This window comes from Xenopus tropicalis, chromosome 6 (genome assembly GCF_000004195.4).
Source record: "Xenopus tropicalis strain Nigerian chromosome 6, UCB_Xtro_10.0, whole genome shotgun sequence".
NCBI lineage: Eukaryota > Metazoa > Chordata > Amphibia > Anura > Pipidae > Xenopus > Xenopus tropicalis.
In genome coordinates this window covers 75,278,194-75,299,015 of record NC_030682.2, presented here as the reverse complement: position 1 = coordinate 75,299,015, position 20,822 = coordinate 75,278,194, and the positions used below count along the sequence as shown (strand labels likewise).

The 20,822-nt window shown below is 39.5% G+C and overlaps 1 protein-coding gene across 7 annotated transcripts in view; it reads right to left on the bottom strand.

The window, feature by feature from the left end:
• The window catches only part of ptpn3 (protein tyrosine phosphatase non-receptor type 3), a 228,470-nt gene that overhangs the window by 6,924 nt on the left and 200,724 nt on the right, over window positions 1–20,822 (bottom strand). For 6 of the 7 annotated variants that reach the window (XM_031903476.1, XM_031903475.1, NM_001079462.1 and 3 more), the window contains 4 exons: window positions 19,898–19,959; window positions 13,307–13,453; window positions 13,080–13,208; window positions 2,879–3,024 (listed from right to left, as the gene is read on the bottom strand). In XM_031903476.1, coding sequence (XP_031759336.1) covers window positions 2,879–3,024; window positions 13,080–13,208; window positions 13,307–13,453; window positions 19,898–19,959 — 484 coding nt within the window. The remainder of the gene's footprint in view (window positions 1–2,878; window positions 3,025–13,079; window positions 13,209–13,306; window positions 13,454–19,897; window positions 19,960–20,822) is intronic. The other variant, XM_031903477.1, reaches the window with a different exon arrangement.

Here is a 20,822-nt window from a genome sequence, read left to right as displayed (position 1 = left end):
ACATTGATAGAAAACTGGCTACAGGATCGGGTACAGAGGGTGGTTGTTAATGGTACATTCTCTACTTGGAATAAGGTTCTCAGTGGGGTCCTTCAGGGTTCTGTACTGGGTCCACTTTTGTTTAACTTGTTCATAACTGACTTAGGGGAGGGTATTACAAGCAATGTATCAGTGTTTGCAGATGACACAAAACTCTGCAGACCAGTCAATTCTATCCAGGATGTGGCATCCTTGCAGCAGGATCTTGGCCAACTGGCAATCTGGGCGGCTAAGTGGCAGATGAGATACCCTTAATGGGACTGCACTAGGCAAATCCATAATGGAGAAGGACCTTGGAGTCCTTGTAGATAATAAACTTGGCTGTAGCAAGCAATGCCAGGTAGCAGCTGCAAGGGCAAACAAGGTTTTGAGTTGTATTAAAAGGGGTATAGATTCACGGGAGGAGGGGGTTATTCTTCCCCTTTACAGAGCGCTGGTAAGGCCCCATCTAGAATATGCTGTTCAGTTTTGGTCTCCAGTGCTCAAACGGGACATTATTGAGTTAGAGAGGGTCCAGAGAAGGGCAGCTAAGCCAGTAAAGGGTATGGAAAGTCTCAGTTATGAAGAAAGACTGACCAAGTTGGGTCTGTTTATACTGGAGAAGAGGTGCTTAAGAGGTGACATGATAACTATGTATAAACGCAAACTATCTACTGAATGGTAGTGTGTTGGGGGCATCCTTAATGGAGAAGGATCTAGGGGTTTTTGTAGATCACAAGTTGTCTAATTCCAGGCAGTGTCATTCTGTGGCTACTACAGCAAATAAAGTGCTGTCTTGTATAAAAAAGGGCATTGACTCAAGGGATGAGAACATATTTTTGCCTCTTTATAGGTCCCTGGTAAGGCCTCACCTTGAGTATGCGGTGCAGTTTTGGGCTCCAGTCCTTAAGAAGGATATCAATGAGCTGGAGAGAGTGCAGAGACGTGCAACTAAACTGGTAAAGGGGATGGAAGATTTAAGCTATGAGGTTAGACTGTCGAGGTTGGGGTTGTTTTCTCTGGAAAAGAGGCGCTTGCGAGGGGACATGATTACTCTGTACAAGTACATTAGAGGGGATTATAGGCAGTTGGGGGATGTTCTTTTTTCCCATAAAAACAATCAGCGCACCAGAGGTCACCCCTATAGATTAGAGGAACGGAGCTTCCATTTGAAGCAGCGTAGGTGGTTTTTTACGGTGAGGGCAGTGAGGCTGTGGAATGCCCTTCCTAGTGATGTGGTAATGGCAGACTCTGTTAATGCCTTTAAGAGGGGCCTGGATGAGTTTTTGAACAAGCAGAATATCCAAGGCTATTGTGATACTAATATCTACAGTTAGTATTACTGGTTGTATATATATAGTTTATGTATGTGAGTGTATAGATTGGTTAGTATAGGTTGTGTGCTGGGTTTACTCGGATGGGTTGAACTTGATGGACAATGGTCTTTTTTCAACCCTATGTAACTATGTAACTATGTAAATATATAAGGGGATCATATAATAACCTTTGTTTTATTTACCAGTAGGTCCTTCCAACGGACACGAGGGCACCCACTCCGTTTAGAAGAAGGGAGATTCCATTTAAATATTCGGAAAGGTTTTTTTTACTGTGAGAGCTGTGAAGTTGTGGAATTCCCTCCCCGAATCAGTCATGCTGGCTGATACATTATATAGCTTTAAGAGGGGGTGGATGGATTCTTAGCAAGTGAGGAAATACAGGGTTATGGGAGATAGCTCTTAGTACAAGTTGATCCAGGGACTGGTCTGATTGCCATCTTGGAGTCAGGAAGGAATTTTTTCCCCTCAAATTAGAGAGGCTTCAGATGGGTTTTTTGCCTTCCTCTGTATCAACTAGAAGTTAGGCAGGTTATATATAGTCATTATGGTTGAACGTGATGGATGTCTTTTTTCAACCCAACTTACTATGTTACTATGTAATAGGAAGAGGCGATTGATGGTTTACAAGCTTGTAGGAGGGAGTTTGCTACTCTGTCCATGAACCCCTGTTAATTCCAGATGGCGCTTTCAATATCCATGCCGTGAGTGAAAGCTGTTTGTAGTTGGGGGCACCTTTACTGGTCCTGTAGCATCAGGTCCTCCCTCTGAGGTAAGCCCACGGTTGGAGAACCAGGCTCTCCTGAACCAGTGTGAGGTGATTATGATGGTGGTGTGGAAGAGACATAGTTGGTGCAGGACTGGGTGGATTATGGGGATTGGAAGGAAGATATACTCTGTCGAAGGTCCATGGAGTTACCAATCCATCGACTGCAAAGGCCTGATGGTCCCAGTATCTGGGTCACCTGGTGGTTGTAGCAGGGACTCCATCAGGTCTATTTGAGGTGTTCCCCACCGAACGCTGAGTTGATGAAACACTTCTGAACGCTGAGTTGATGAAACACTTCTGTGTTGAGGAACCATTCCCCTAGGGGCCAGAAGTTTCAGCTCAACCTTTTCAGTCTTTAAAGCCATCTTGCCTCCTGGAGGGAAGGAAGTATTAACCTATCTGTCCCTATGCTGCCTAGTGACTTCGTGAGAAAATCTCTTATGCAATATAGCAAGCGTGAGACAGAGGAAGGTATTATTTTAAACCAAGAGCTGTGGCTATTTATCACTAAAGGGTGCTCTTGCATTTGGCATAGTTGTATTCACAAGCCTTTTTACAATGCAGTACCACCAACGAAAATAATACATTTGGAGATCCATGATTTATTACTATTATTTTAATAAGAAATATGGGAATATGTTTTGTTTGTATATATCATTCAATGCATCCTGTTTGTTTTTATGAGGTTAATCATAAAGGATATAGTCTATGATTACAGAACAGTAACCCTCCTCCTATAGTGCATAGTACAAATTACCTGCAGTGAACCAGGACTGGTTGATTTGCCACCCTTTTTTTCCTTACACATGTGGCAAACTCCAGGAAGTCTGAAGAATCATCAGGAACTCCATGATCAGGCCAAGCAACATATTGCAGGTGAAAAATTGGAAATTCATTACCTGTCTAAAAAGAATAAAACCAACATTCTTGTTTGTTTACTGCAGCTATTATGTACTGTATAGTTATTTTTTAATGGAGCAAGTTTATTGTGCCGGCTAAGCACTATAGACCTTAAAACATAATTAAAACACAGGGTTGAAAAAAGTCCATCAAGTTCAACCCTTTCAAGTGAACCCAGCGTACACAAACCCACTCTGGCCTATCTATACACTCACATACATAAACCATATATACCAACATCAATACTTAGGGGCATATTTATTATGCTGTGTAAAACAAATTTGCTGAAAAAATGGCATAAAAAACTGTGTAAAATAAATGGAGAACATTGCCTTCCGAATGCCAGATTTGACACCGTTATTTTATGTAAGTTCCAGTGAAGAAAAACCGCGTAAAAAAATTACGCCAATTTCACACACAATTCTGGCAAATGTGTGGCAATTTTCTCAACGTTTTTTTTATACAGCATCTGTTGCGCTGATTGTTTAATAAGAACACCCCCTACCGGTCTATAATCCCCTCTAATGTACTTGAGTCCAGAGTAATTATGTCCCCACACAAGCACCCTTTTTCGAGAGAAAACAACCCCAACCTTGATAGTCTCATACCTCCCAAGATTTGAAATGGAAAGAGGGACAAAAAGAAATGCTGAGTGTAGCACGGTGAATATAATTTGATCACGCCCGTTTTTTGACCATGTCCCCTAAATTTCACTCCCATTTCACTCTCGTTTCACAAAATTTGGCAGGTTTGAACAAATCTCTGGGGGTTTTGTGGTCTTGTTTTTTGTGTTATTACAGTTTTGTTAAGTCTCAGTTTCCCTAAGAGACCTGTTTAGCTCATTAGTTACAATTGTATCTAAGTGCAGGTGTAGCTTGTTTAGATTTCTGGGCTCTGCAAGACTTCATGTACTTTAGTAGTCATGAAATGAAATTGCCTGGAATTAGACAGCTTGTTATCAACAAAAATCCCCAGATCCTTCTCAGTTAAAGGAGAAGGAAAGGCTAGTAAAGAGTTAATCTCAAAATGCAGGCATACCTTCAGTTGTCTCAATAGTGCCCTTAAGTCTCCCCATATTTCACCCATTCAGAAGATCTGAAGCCAAACAGTTAGAAAAAACGCTGAGCTGGGTAGAGAAGATTTCCATAATGCCTCGCTCCTGCCCAGACTTGGCGACTTGGGACTGTAGGCTTCCCCCTAGCGTCTGGTTGCCATGGCGTGTATGCAGCGGCACAAAAGAAGAACAGACAGCCAGCAAGCAGGTGCTGGTGGGGGGAGAGGCAAGCTGGTGGTGTGTGGCAGCCGACAAGCAGGTGCTGGTAGGGGGAGAGGCATAGGGGGAGCGGACCAGAGAGAGAGCGAGCGGACGGGGGGGGGGGGGGATGTGTGCTGACAAAACGCAAAGCGAGCGGGTGGTGTGTGACAGACAGCAAGGTGCTGGTGGGGGGAGAGGCAAAGGGGGAGCGGACCGGAGAGAGGGATCGGACGGAGGGGGGGGGTAGGGAGCTGACAAAACGAAGCGAGCAAGTCCTGGGGGGGGGAGAGGCAAGGAGGGAGTGGACCAGAGAGAGAGATCGAGCGGAGGGGGGGGGGGGTTGGTGCTGACAAAATGGCGGCGCCGTTCACTGAAACAAGTATGTAGAATGTAGCAGGTGTATCTCTGTAAATCTTTCATTAGGCAAGCCAGAATTATAGCGTTTTTACACAGCATTAGTAGTACTATTTAATAGTGTGCTTCATAGATTTTGACTTTCCTTGTCCTTTAAAGATAACCCCAACACATTACCATTTAATGTATAACTCGTGTTTATATTATTTCTACCAAAGTGCACTTTTCAACATTAACCCTCATTTTCATATTGCTGTCCAGTTTTCCAGTTTTGTCAAATCGCTCTGCAAAGTGGCAGCATCCTGCACTGGACTTATAGTTTTGCACAATTTAGTATCATTAACAAAAATAGAAACAGTACTTTTTATGCCCACCTCCAGGTCATTAATAAATAAGTTAAAAAGCTAAGGACCAAGGACTGACCTCTGGGGTACTTCACAAACACTGGCCCAGTTAGAAAATGTTCCAATTACCACCACTCTTTGCAATCTATCCTTCAGCCAGTTTTCTATCCAAGTACAAATATTATGTTCTAGGCCAATATTTCTCAATTTCATCTATCATTAACTTTCTGTGTGGTACTGTATCAAATGCTTTAGCAAAGTTTAAGTGGATGACATCCACTGCCATTCCAGCATCGAGGTTCCTGCTCACCTCCTCATAAAAGGCAATTAAATTAGTCTGGCAAGATCTGTTACACATAAAACCATGCTGGCACAAACTTATACTACTGTGATTTGTAATGTATTTAAGTATGCTAACCCCTATAACCCCTTCCAAAAGCTTTCTTACTACTGATGTCAGATTAACAGGCCTATAGTTTTCAGGATGAGAATGGGATCCCTTTTTGAATAACGACACCACATGAGCAATTCCCCAGTCTCTCAGCACCATGCTAAACCTAAACCAATTCTGAAAAATTAAATGAAGAGATTCGGTAATCACAGCACTATGCTTGTTTAACCCTTTCCCTGCCAAGCACATAGCTCCTATGTGCTGGCATAAAAAGATTTTAGGCGCCAAGCACGTAGGAGCTACGTCTTCTTTATCTTGCACTTGTTCTCTGCGCTCGGCGCTTAATCAGAGTGCAGAGAACGAGCACAAGGTAAAGAACCCCCTAGAGGACGAGCAGAGGGGGGGTAACTAGTGGCCCCTGGGGCGAGATCGCCCAGGGGCCCCATAGGAAAAGCCAGCACGTAGATTCTACGTGTCTGCCTTTTTCTGTTCTCTCCCTTCCTGCACTCCCCCCCCTTCCTGTGCCGCCCACTCACTAATTCTTCACTGCAGCTGCTGTCCCTGTGTCTCCTGTCTCCCTCCTGTGAACTCCAGCTCCTTGACCCCAGGTAAGTGCCACATACACACACACATATTACACTAATACACACTTATACTTACACACACACACACATTTTTGGGGGGGTTTCACACATTCGCAGCACACTTACTTGCACCCTCACACACGTGCACACAAAACACATTTTGCCATGTGTACACACACTTCCACACATATGTAATTTTGTACTTTTTGTTTATGTATTATTTTGGTGTTTTTATTACATTTTCTGTGATTTTGGTGCATTTTTAGTCATTTTATTGCATTTTTTGCATTTTCAGTTATGCATAGTTGTTGTTCACTTGACTTTGTCTGTAAAACTAATTTGCCCAAGCCAGAATACTCAAACTGTGATTCTGACTGCAGATATCACTAGAAAAAAAAACATTGATTTTATTTTTTATTTTTTGGATTTTAGCAATTTTATTGCATTTCATATTGTTCTTGTCTTGCACATGGACATTTTGTCTGCTGTATTTAAATTTGGCTTCCTCTGTACCCCACGTAGTTTGGTAAATCTATGTATATTGGGCATCAAACTGTTCAGTAGAGCTCTGACGTTCATATTTAGAGTGTTTTATGTTGGTACGTTATGAAATGTGGGGGTACATAATGGGGCAAAATGCAAGCTTTGGGACGATTTTCAGAAATATTATATGATTAACATAGCTTTGTAGTTTGGTAGTTTGCAGTAGAAAGATATATTTACCCTTTTTTGTTTTGTCAGAATGTGTACTTTCGGAAAATGTGTGGTTTTCTAGGGTCTCCGTACTGTTAGGGGGTCTTATGGCACATAAGACACATACCAGGTGCAAAAATTGCACTAGCTGGAGCGTCATATGTGAAAATTCATATGCCCTATTTTTATTTGGGTGCCCCTGTACTCTGCATAGTTTGGTAAATCTATTGGGCATTAAACTGTTCAGTAGGCCTCTGGTGTTCCTATTTGGGGTGATTTGCCTTTGTATGCAAGAAATTGTGTGAGACAAATGTGGCAAATTACAACATTTTTAGGCGATTTTCTGAAATGTCATAGAAACCACTAACTTTAGGAAAACTTTGCAGATTGGTACTTTGGTGTAGAAAGGACTCTTAACCCATGTTGGATTTGTCAGAACGTGCACTTTCCAAAAATATATGGTTTTCAGGGGCCACCCTACATTTCTGCAGTTTTTATCCCACATAAAACTGCCCTACAGAAATGTAGGGTAACCCCTGAAAACCATATATTTTTGAAAAGTTTATGAATTAGGTAAAGGTAAGCCATTAAATTAGTGTGCACAAGGTATATTTTGGGGTTTCTAAGTGCCATGTGCTTTGATAAACCTATGTACAGTGGGCATCAAACTGTTCAGTAGACCTCTGGGGTTCATATTTAGGGTGTTTTATCTTGGTACCTAATAACCTATAGAAAATAAGATGCTGCATACTGGAAGTTTTGAGGTGATTTTTGGAAATGTCTTAGGAAACCTTTGCAGCTTGGTACTTTGGAGTAGAAAGACATGGGTACCCATTTTAGATTTCGGGGAATGTGTACTTTCCAAAAATATATGACTTTCTGAGGTGAGTACTGAGTGTACTTTTTACTAGCTTTATCCTACATAAAATGATAATAATAAATGTGTTGATTTTGCAGAAGCTGAAATGACAGAAATTATAGATCATATGGGGGTATGTTCATATTGGGGCCCCTACATGCCATATACTTTGGTAAACCTATACATATTGGGCATCAAACTGTTCAGTGGACCCCTGGTGTTCAAATTTAGGGTGTTTTATCTTGGTACTAATGCTATGTGGGAGATAAGATGCTGCAGGGGATTTTTGGAAATGTTATCAAAATTGCTAAATTTAGGAAAGCTTTTCGGCTTGGTACTTTGGAGTAGAAAGACATGGGTACCCATTTTATATTCAGGGGAATGTGTACTTTCTAAAAATATATGGCTTTCTGGGGGTGAGCGTACTTTTTGTAGCTTTATCCTACATAAAATTATGTAAATATGTTGATTTTGCTGGAGCTGAAATGACAGAAATGATAGATCATATGGGGGTATGTTCACATTGGGGCCCCTACATTCCACATACTTGCATAGGTAAACCTATGCATATTAGACATCAAACTGTTCAGTGGACCCCTGGCGTTCATATTTAAGGTGTTTTAAATGGTTACTTTATGACCTGTAGGAGATAAGATACTATAGACCGTAAGCTCTGAAGCGATTTTCATATAATTTTCTGGGATAAACCTTCTGTTAGTGGAATTTTTGACCTTTAAATCTAAAGTATGCAGCTTTCTGGAGCAGTGTAGAAGTAGAAAAAGCTAGCACCGTCCACACTAACCTTACACGTTCAAAAAATAACTGTCTATACTCTCACATTGAGATTAGATGGAATAGAGTAGAAGTATTGGGGTAACGTGCAACTGAAGTAAAATTATGTAAAGAAAAAGAGAAAAACAGGGAGACACGCTAGCAGGTGGTCCCTGTATAGACTTCATAGCTTTGCACCGTTAATCCTAGGAAAAGGTAATGATTATTAACAGGTAATTCACTTGATCAAAATAGGATAGGAAATTAAAACTTAACTTTTATTAATCAAACTTAAAAGGTGAAGTATATCTTAAAGAAATCCCCATTAAAAATCGCCTGGGGTGATGTTCAATAACAATAAGAACTATGAGGTAGTGTGAGGCTGCTCAGAGTAAACCTGTCTTGATTAAATTCGCTAAATTGTTGCAGTTTGAAAGATAACTTTTATATCGAAATTCTCTGCTTAAACAGCCCTGTGAAGGCAGTCAGGGAGAGATCGTGATAAACCTGCAACAATTGTTACGAAAATGTTGCCATATAAGGAGAACTCAGATCGGGTTTCCCTATAATCTAAAGTCACTGCTTAGCAGAGTAGGGGATTCGAACCCCGTTATAACTGAAATGAGGTGCGGATCTCTTTTAGCTTAGGGCTGAAATTCAGCCGTTTCTGTGTCCACCACCCCACAATAGAATAAATTCAGGTAAATCTATATTGCAGCCCAACCTCCCATTCTATATATTGAAGCACCCTAGCTAAATAAAATGCACATCATTCGTGCAGACGTTTCAACCCACCCTTCCCAACCCAAAGCCCTGCATCAACACCCGTTCCACCCCCCTCAAAGCCCTGGGCCCAAAAGCTATTTTGATCAAGTGAATAACCTGTTAATAATCATTACCTTTTCCTGGGATTAACGGTGCAAAGCTCTGAAGTCTATACAGGGACCACCTGCTAGCGTGTCTCCCTGTTTTTCTCTTTTTCTGGAGCAGTGCTTTGGAAATTTTGTAGTGTACTGCTGGGAGTTTTTGACCTATACAAGTGAAATATCTCCATAAAACTATATATATTTGGTATTGGCACGTTCAGGAGACATGGGCCATTCCAAATTAGTTGTATTTTCATGCATAAAATAATTTTTGTTTCTGGTGTATGTGTTTATATTATGGAAAATATTTTTTATTTTTTAGACATTTAAAAGCCTAAATCTTATTACAGACTTAGAATTACACAAAAATTCCACCATATTTTGAAAGCTTAGGTTGTCCTGAAAAAAACGATATATAGTTTTCCTGGGTAAACTAAAAGTCCCCCTAAAGTGAAACAGTGCAAAATTTTCAAAAACTCTCTGGCAGTAGAAGTTCCACTTTGTTCAAAACGGCTGGCAGTGAAAAGGTTAATACCCTGGTATGAATACAATCTGGTCCTGGACCTTTGTTTACCCTTACATGTCCTGACAGTTATATTACTAGAATTGGGCCTATTAAAAGGGAAGCCTTAATTAGCTGGCTCCTCAGTTGTGTAGACCACTGAAAAAGAAGAATTACTGTGCTACTAAGGGTCCAACCTCTTCTTGCTTTATTTTTTTACTATTTACATATTTAAAAATAATTTTGGATTCCTTTTACTCCTTGCTGCAATACGCCTTTCCATCTCTATTTTAGCTTTCCTGATAGCTTTTTTGCATGCTTTATTTGCTTCCTTGTACCTGATGAAAGTTTTGGCTGCCCCAGCTAACTGGGGCTTTAAAAGCATATTTTTCTTACCAACCCTCACACTGACTTTATTCAACCATAAAGGTTTGGCTTTGCAATGCATTTCCTTGCTTATACTGAGCTGCATACTTACTAAACAATATTTTAAAGATATTCAATCAGTGTTTAACCCTTTGAAAAGCTTTTCCCAGTTGATACATTGCAGAGATGCCCTTATACTGGCAAATTCAGCAATTCTAAAATGTAGTGTTTTAGTTAATCCCTTATAGAGCTGTCTCTGCAACATTATCTCAAAGGAGACCATGTTATGATCACTGTTCCCTAAATTCTCACCCACACAAATGTTAGTGATGAGTTCAGTATTATTAGATATCACCAGGTCCAAAAGTGAATCATTCCTAGTAGGTTAATTTAGCATATTTATAAACTTACTAGCTTTTTCTGACTTGGCCATCCCATTACTCCAGTCAATGTCTGGATAATTAAAATCCCCCATAAAACAGTTTGCTGCTGATCACAGTGGGTAGTGGAAGCAAACAGGCTGCATATCTTTTACATGCTAATAAAAACCTTTACACTACATTTTGAGCCTCACTGGCCCTTTATCGAACAATGAAGGCAAAAAAACCCTAGTCCAAAATTACTTGTTAAAAAGGTCCAAAAAAATCAAAACATATAGGGAAAAGGAAAGTTTTCATTAGAAAATTAAAAATTATGTAGACTGTGTGTACCCACCAAATTTATGTGATCAGTTACTTGTCCCTAGGAAAGTCTCTGGCAGAGTGCATTTGGTATGCCTGAAGTCTCTGGAATAAATTTTGCACTGTGATGCAACTTTTTAAAGGAATACTGTTATAGGAATACATGTTTTTTTTTTTTTCAAAACACATCACTTAATAGAGCCCCCCCCCCCTGCTATTGCGCTCACTTCACTAGAAGAGACAAAATTCTGATTTCAATATCGGAATTTTGGCTCTAAGTTACCAGGAGCGTGGTTTTGGTGCCCCTGGAAACTTGCTGGATGCTGCCGCATATGGCAAGTTTCTCAATGCGCCTCATGGCAGCAGCACACCTGCCAAACAGTGAAAATATGTTGGATATGTATTTATAGAATTTTTATTTTTTAAGTACAATAGTAGCAACCAAAATATTTATTTCCTCTATAAAAAAATCAAATTTTCTATATAAGTTTTTATGCAGCAAGTATGTAAAGAGACAAGCGATGCAACAGTTGAAACAGATTAAGAGCCTTGAGCGTCAGCAGAATTTTGCACTTAAAGCGAGGCATATTTTGAACATTTAGTACTCTCTCACTTTAAGGGCATTACCTGAGAAAACTATGCATTATTTTTTTTTTTTTTCAGGAGAACCTAAACTTTCTAAATCTGCTTTTTTGTGTATTTTCACTTCTGGAACAAGATTAAAAGCTCTAAATACCAAGCAAATTGCTGTTTTTTTATGATATAAGGATTTATACCAGAAAAAGATTTTATTTTATGGACAAAATTCAATTGATTTGGAAAACCTCATGTCTCTTAAACGTGCCAATACCAGATATGCATAGTTTTATAGAGATTTCTGACTTCTGTTGCTCAAACAGCAGAATATGGCATACTTTAAAAATCCAGAAACCTTAAATTTACCCCAGGAAACCATACATTTTTGAAAAGTACCCATTCTACTGAATCTGAAAAAGTCTTTCTACTCGTAAGTACCAAACGTCAAAGCTTCCACTTTCAAGCATCTTATCTCCCACATAGCGTTGGGTACCAAGAATAAACATCCTAACTATGAATGCCAAGGGTCCACTGAACAGTTTGATGCCCATTGTGCATAGGATAACCAAAAGTATCTGGCATTTAGAGGCCCCAAAAAGAAGTTAGTACGTAACAATTGTCCCAGATCATTTCAGCTACTGAAAATTTAACACGTTTACTGCATTTTTTGTAGGGTTAAAACACAAAATAATAATTTAACCCCCCAAAACCATTTATTTTTGCATATGAATTTTCACAGCTCTGGCTGCTGTTTGAATCACAGAATCACAGTTTGAATATTTTGGCTTGGTCAAATAAGATTTACATACAAAAACAAGTGAACGATACCAATGCAGAACTGAAAATGCAATAAAATGACTAAAAATGCACCAAAAAGACATTAAAAAAATGCATCAAATCACTGAATTAAAATACAAAAGGTATTGCACAGTGCGGTTAACGAAAACGCTATTCACAATGGCAATAAAACATTTATTTAAAAAAAAAACCCACGTGATAAAAAAAAAGCCACAATATTAAGTGTTTATATATGTATGTATGTATGTGTACACATATTGTGTACTGTGTGTGCATGTGTGCACGCGCAAGTATGTGTGTGTGCTGTGAATATGTAAATTAAGTGTGCATTAATGTAAAAGTGTGTATTTGTGTACATGTGACACTAATTTCAGGGCAAGTAGACTAGAAATCCAGAGGAGGATGCAAAAGGTATCCATGAACCGGGGTGGCCATATTTTGTCTTGATTCTGGGCATGGTCACACTGGGGGGGGGCTCCAGGAAGTGCAGGCAACAGCAGACATGTAGTTGCCACGTGTCTGTTGTTGCCGTGCGGCCCCTTTGCGATCGTGCCCATGGGCATGCTCAATCTCCACCTCTGCTCATTGCCCTTTAAAAACTGCTCCCAGACCCAGAAGTGCCGTAGAATGTAGAATCTATCATCTGTGGCACTTTTACCCACAGAACATACATTCTGTGGCACTTAAAGGGGCATATTCGTTAAAATGTGTAAGCCACACCGTTAATGTTGCCCATAGCAGCAATGGTCACCTATAAGTTAGGAAACAAAAGCAAAGAGCTGATTGGTTGCTTTGGGCAACATCACCGGTGATGCTGGCTTACACACTATAATAAATATGATCTTAAAGGTATCCAGAAAGAGTTGCTGTATATATAATATGGTTTGTGAGAGTATGTTTGCATCCCTGCACACTATAATAAATATTACACACTAAAATAAATATGCTCTTAAAGGTATCCAGAAAGAGTTACTGTATATATATAATATGGTTTGTGAGAGTATGTTTGCATCCCTTACCTCAGTATTTGTAAGGAGCATTTCTCTGAAGACGTAAGCAATTGTACAGTCTTCGGTCTTGCATATTACACGAAATTTACCATACTCTGTGACTTCTGGAGGATCAGGCCAATACTGTTGGCATTTTGTCTAGAGAGGAAAATGTACTACTTGTTATTCTTTAAAATAAATGTATTTAGCAGCTGTAAATAATTATATTATTAAATAACAATATGATGATCACTTACTCTTCCTCGCTCTGTTAGGGTTGTTAACATGATGATAATTGACAACTTTTGCTCCCAAACCATCTGCCAGAATTGTTCACATGTGTGAGGAAGTGGTCCTTGTGTAGCGACATATTTGTTTACAATATTAGTGGAAGGAATTTCCATCTGAAATAAAGTACATCAGTTTATATTTCCGATGACTAACCCCCACTCAAAATGATCATAGGAAATGTTTCAACACAAAACAACTAATTTCTGCCAAAACAACTAATTTTTTTAAAATGTTAATTGGCTCCTGTAAAACGGACCAGTGTTTACTTGAATGTGATAATGACTTACATTAGAAGATTTATTGAGGCAGGGCTTAAAGAGCAAGGAAAGGATTCTACCAAAGCCCTTAATATATTGTAGAGCCCCCCCGCTCCCCACAGTGCTCGCCTGTTCTTCGCTCTGATCGCTCCTCATTCTGTGTAGGGGAGGGGAGGGGGGAGCGCACCTGCTTTGTTACACTGAAAACTGCAAAGCGCATGCGCTGCCTACAGTGTCCCGGTCCAACAGTCAAGGGAGGAGCGATGCATTATGGGAATCCTCTTTACACAGCTCAGTGTTTTTTCTCAGTGTTTGGCTTCAGATCTTCTGAACAGGTGAAATATGGGGAGACTTAAGTGCACTATTGAGAGAACTGAAGGTATGCCTGCAGCTTGAGATTAACTCTTTACTAGCCTTTCCTTCTCCTTTAAGGCTCATGGCCCACGGGGAGATTAGTCACGTGGTTAATCTTGGCTACCACCGTTGACTATTCTCCCCAAAATACTTTTCCGGCAAAAAAATGAATTGCCAGTGAAAAGACATACGTCGTTTCATTTTCCGAAGTTGCACAAAGTTGCCTGCAGGAGGAAATTTACGCAACTTCACTGAAAAATAATAATCTAGTTTACTAGATTACATTTTTAATTTGCAGCATGGTTTTCCATTTCAGAACAGTCCAGGCTATTCTAAACTAATAATGCATAAATGCCATGTAACATGCCCTGTAATCTACAGTTTAGTAATTTCCCTATGGGACCAAACTGTAAATTACATTTTTTTAAATGCGCCATTTATAACTTTCAGACATGCACACAAGTCTGTGCCTCTCTTGTAGACCCTGTCCCCACGTCTTTCTCACAGCCTCTCAATGCCTTCCATATGCCTCTCCCAGTTTATCTACCTTTCTTGCACTCAAGAAGTAGGGGCAAAAGAAGAAATCCTCATTCACTGTGTGAACTTGGGACATCCAACAGATCCACTGTCAGTAGCAAACTCAGAAAGACTGTGCTGTTGGTATGTTTTTCCTTTTGATAGAATAATGACTGTGGCAGGCAGATGGTTAACAGCTAACTCCTCCAGAGAAGGCAAGATACAATCTATGGATCAATCAACCCAACAGAATTCCAATGCAATAGAAAGGGCAGATCAGACTTCACTAAAGTGCGTTAAAACAAGCACTATTTATAGCATGCGTTAACAATTTTATCTCTTCTTATTTTTCGCGACTTAACACACGATTCACTAAAAAGGATACTTGCGTTAATTTAGACGCAATGTTGTTTGCGTTATTTAAGTCGCAATGAGCGTTTTTCTTGCGTTATTTTCCGCATGTGCGTTAATTCCTGCTGTGCATGATAAATTTTGCCGCTTGCTATATTAGCGCACAATTTAACACACGATTTAACGCACGTAACAATTACGTTCGTTAGAACTACTTTTCTGAAAATGACCATTTCCCTGAAAACTGGAGGATGCATGATTCTAGGGCCAACACATACTTGAAAAAATCCCACTGTCCATGTTGTGTTGCCAAAAGCTCACCAACCACAATTTTCTTTAAGTACCGCCTACCCCAAGTAGGTGTTAATCTTCGCACAGACTAATGCGATATTTAGCGCATTTAACGCTTCATATGTGTTTGTTAGTTAGTATTATTTCTATGCGCGAATTAACGCATTGCAGTAGCGCGCGATTTAACGCATGCAAAATTACTTTGACGAATCAGTCGTTATTTATCGCATAAATTTGAATGCAAATAACCATGCAATAACGCTTATCGACCTTTAGTGAATCAACCCCTTAAGTATTCTAACAAAAACACTAATATGAACAATTATTACTAAATATGTTATTGGCATATGGTTTGTGTGGCTTTCAGATTATTTTAGCTTACCTATATATAATAAACTGTGTCTATACCTCTTGAATTTTCATTTCATTAGGTTTAAGTCGACAACACTATTTATCTGTGCTACTAGGTTCTTCCTGTCATTCAAGCATTAAAGTTCTGCCTGACAAGCCCCAACGGACCATTAGAGAATGTAGGAGTCCGGCACACTCTTAACCCTTTCACTGCCAGCCATTTTGGACAAAGTGGAACTTCTACTGCCAGACAGTTTTTGACCATTTTGCATTGTTTCACTTTAGGGGCCTTTCCTCGGGGGGACTTTTAGTTTACCCAGGAAAACTATATATTGTTTTTTTCAAGACAAACTAAGCTTTCAAAATATGGTAGAATTTTGGTGTTATTCCAATTCTGTAACAAGATATAGGCTTCTAAATGTCTAAATTTTTTAAAAAAAAATCATATTTTCCATAATATAAACACCCATACCAGAAGCAAAAATTATTTTATGCACAAAAATACAACTGATTTGGAAAGTCCCATGTCTCCTGAACGTGCCAATACCAAATATATATAGTTTTATGGAGATTTCTCACTTGAATAGGCCAAAAACTCCCAGCAGTACACTACAAAATTTCCAAAGCACTGCTTCAGAAAGCTGCATACTTTAGATTTTAAGGTCAAAAATTCCGCTAACAGAAGGTTTATCCCAGAAAATTACACATTTCTGAAAAGAACATATTCTGGGGAATCCAGAGTAGGCACAATTGTCTGTCTACTCCAAACTATCAAGTCGCAATGCTTTCTTAAAGTTATTGGTTTATATCAAAATTTGTGAATTTTTTTAAAAAAATCGCTTCAAAGCTTCCAGTCTATAGTATCTTATATCTTATAGGTCATAAAGTCACCAAATAAAACACCCTAAATATGAATGCCAGGGGTCCACTGAACAGTTTGATAAAATATGTATAGGTTTACCTAAGTATGTGGCATGTAGGGGCCCCAATGTAAACATACCCCCATATGATCTATCATTTCTGTCATTTCAGCTCCAGCAAAATCAACACATTTACATCATTATATGTGGAATAAAACTAGTATAAAGTATGCTCACCCCAGAAAGCCATATATTTTTGGAAAGTACACATTCTCCTGAATCTAAAATGGATACCCATGTCTTTCTACTCCAACGTACCAAGCCACAAAGCTTTTCTAAACATAGCAATTTTGATAACATTTCCAAAAATCCCCTCAAAGCTTCCACTTTGCAGCATCTTATCTCCCACATAGCATTAGATACCAAGATAAAACACCCTAAATTTGAACGCCAGGGGTCCACTGAACAGTTTGATACTCAAAATGTATAGGTTTACTCAAATATGTGGCATGTAGGGGCCCCAATGGGAACATACCCCCATATGATCTGTCATTTCAGCTCCTAAAAAATCTGCCAACTCAGCTTTTGCACACAGAGCCCCCTGACAGCGTATTATGTGCTGTAACCCCCCCTAACTATACAGAGACCCCCAGAAAAACATATATTTTTGGAAAGTACACATTCTGATGAATTCAAAATAGGTAAAGTTATTTTTCTACACCAAAGTTACATGGCACATGGCAAAGCGAAGCTAAAAACAGATTAGGAATTCTTATACAGCGATAAAAATGCTATAAAACCACAAAAATTGTGCAAATTAGTGAAACAACAAAATAAGTCACACAACAGCGTAATTAATGGTCAGAATATCTAATCCAATAGTCATGCTGTCATAATAAACAGTTTTTAGGGAAAAGAAACTAAAAACAAAGTGGTAAAAAAAAAATAATAAAATAACGTGTAACAGTGTGTATATAGGTGTATATAAGTGTGCAAAATTAAAAACAAAAAAAACTGCAAAATTATGTGCTGTATGTGTGTGTAAATGTATGTAAGTATATGTAAGTGTGTGTAAGTGTGTGTAAGTGTGTATAAATGTGTATAAATGCAAAAAAAAAAATCACCCTTACCTGTCCTGAAGCTTGCCTGGTGCTGCAGTGCTGTCCACCATGTCACAGGAACTCAGTGAGCCGGCGCTGGGGGGGAAGCAGGAAGTGGTACCAAGCAGCTGACGCGATGCGATCGCGTCTGCTGCTTGGGGGTCGGTCCTGCGCCGATCGCGTTGCAGGGCCGACATTACAGCCCCCCTGGCTCGTTGCCCAGGGGGCTGTCATTGCTAAAAGCTCTCTGCAGAAGCAGCACATGCCGCTTCTGCAGAGAGTATCTTTATCTGCTAAACAACGTACGTTGTTGGCAGATAAAGCCTTTTACTGCAACACCGTACATCGTTGGCAGTAAAAGGGTTAAAGGAGAGGCACATTTTTATGATGAATACAATTCTGGTTAGGTGTTAGATGTTTGCCACACTTTGGCAAAAATAGAAACACAAGGGTACTTCTAGCAGCTTGTCAACAGTGTTGACAATTTTTCTGTGTTTTGTGTAACAAATTTTGCTTCAATGTTTGCTGAGGGTCTTGATTTTAATTGCACTACAGACTTATAATGCTAATAGGTAGTGTAGGATTCACAGGTGTACAGTATGTTAATAAGCTGAGGCATAAAAGCTCCCTGCTTTCTCACTAGCGCTCCTAAGTTAAGGGTAAGTGCAACATGGTCTTAATACTCAGTCACACTGTTTGTGTAAAAAATCCAAAATAATCTTACGTTTCAAAGCAAATAAATATCTTTCAGGAAAGGGAAGGGACATCTGCCATTGACTTCTACATGATCTCAGGCAAATTGTCTGATACTGATTTTTGTCGAATAACAAATCTAGCAATTTTTTTAATGTCACTTTTAGTGCTAAAAAGTCCAAATTGTAAAAAAAAAATCAGACCGTTAGTAAATGGCCCCCATAGAACATTAAAGGAGGACTTTACCCCTCCCCCCAAACAGTGTAGATCTCTATAAAAATATATTGCATAAACAAACTCATATGTAAAACCCAGCTTTATCTAACTAAACCATTTTCACAAAAATATATTTTTCTAGTAGTATGTGCTATTGGGTATTGCTAAATAGAAAATTGCTATTTTAAGAATTAACAGCTGCCTTCAGGGATCACAGAATTCACAGAGCACACAAACAAGCCAAGGCATGCATACATTTGTTGGTTAAGTATTTATTCTGGGGGTATAGTCTTCCTTTCCTAAGCAGACATACAATGAAGGCCCTTGACATGGCATGCGAGTATTTTGGTCAAAGTGTGGTACTAACACCTTATTTTCTGTAAAAATGATTTCTAAAGGCCAATTGTGCACTGGCAATTTTTCTTTTTCTGTACATATAATGGCTCTTTATTGTTCTAGCACCTGATCAACTCCAAAATATGGGTTAGACCAAGTGCTGGCACAAGGGTGCTTCTAGCAGCTGGTCAAGGCCACAGCGTGGGTTAGACCAAGCGCTGTGTTTGTGTAGAATTCTGGTGAGGACTGAGACGTGTCCTTTTAAGGTACAGGGATCGAAATTATGGGAAAACTACTTATCTGGAAGACCTCAGGTCCCAAGTATTCTGAATAAGAAGGTCTTTTCTGACTTATTGTGGTCCAATGGATTCAATTTTAGGGTGAAGACACACTAACCTACTAGTAGCAGATACTTTTTAACAGCTACTAAACTCCAGAAAAATACCTTGCCATGCACAAAAATGAGAACTGCCCCTGCTATAACACACACATAGATAAATATCAGTAAATGATCAGCATTGTCTATTTTAGAAGCCACGACAAGTAGCTGCCATTAGCAGTTCCGTGTGTCTTCACCCTGGAGAGGTATAAAATTTACACCTTTAAAAGGACATTATTTAAATACACCAAATAGCTTTTTGTAACGGATTTTTATCACTTAATGGCATTCATTCTGGCATAATTACAACAGAGATTAATAAATATGTCTATAATGTCTAGTATAAATAAATCTAAAGCAACTGGACTTGTTAAGTAATCATTGAAGACGTTTCACTACTCATCCGAGCAGCTTCTTTAGTTCAATTGAAGAAGCTGCTCGGATGAGTAGTGAAACATCTTCAATGATTACTTAACAAGTCCAGTTGCTTTATATTTATTTATACTAGATATACCATGAACTGGATGAATGAAAATCTTCATAGTCATGTCTATAATAGCATTTTCTGTGCAAAATACTTTACAGGCTGTTATAAATATGCCTCTTAGCACTCTGTAATACATAACATGAGGACTATTTTTCTTGCACTTGTTGCTCCCTGGCTGTACATATCATCACTAAGGACTGTATGACCAGAGTGTGAGAACCCAACATATACTACTGTAGATCTCAGATGATTTTCAGTGTGCTGCAAGTAAACAATAAAAGGCATATTGGCTAGAAAAACTTTCACATCTTTCAAACTGCCAATTCTTTAAATGTTAAAGTAATTCAAGTTATAAGTGCTATTTACATTTACATAGCTTGCATTGATGTAGTCATCTTCTCCCTGAAGCAGCACCCGTGTGGCATCATCTAGGGAAAATAAGCACAAGAGTTCCTGAAATGCAGTCTAGATTGCCCTGCCTAGCACATTTAAAAAAGAAAGCAGATATCCAAATCAATAAATAAAGATACTAATAGGTAATTAAGGTGTAACCCTTTCTTGGCACATTCACTTAATATTGGCTTTATTTCACAGGAGATGTGTTCTCGGAGTAATATTGATACTGGGAACTGGGAACAGCGCAGTGCCTCCACCTAGTGGACACTGAGGAACACACCTCTAGGGGATTTCCACTAGGAAATAATCACACACTGTTGCAGCAATATCAAACTTTATATAACTTTGAAATAGAAAGTAGAACAGCTTTAGGGATGACTGATAATCTCATCCTGAGGAACTTGTGTGGGCTATCCACAGCTGGCACAGTCTCTGTACTTTGCCCAGCCCCAACTTGGATCTGGATAGACCCCCAACCCTTTAATCAGTTCAGTCCCTTCCCCAAGAGCTCTTTAGTCCCCCCCAGGTAGCGCTACCTGCCCCAGAGTACCTTCCCCGTTAAAAAGGGTGGCTGCTCCCACGTAGCAGGTAACCGGGCAATACCTGTTCACTCCAGGGGACACAACACTGAGAGTTCCACAGAGGACCTTATACTCCCTGGCAGTCCAGCAGACTTTTATTCTTTCAAGTCTGAACACACACTGTTTGTGCTAACTGCTCACTCAGGTCTCCCTTTGCACTGGCAAGCAACAGCAGGGGCTCCCTTAATAAACTGCTGGGCCCACCCCTAGATTTTTGGCTCCAAAGCTTAGGCACACCTCTCCCAACGTGCACTGGGGCAGCCAGCCAACCGGATCTCTCCCCAGGCTGTAGCTAGGCTGGATGAGATCACAGA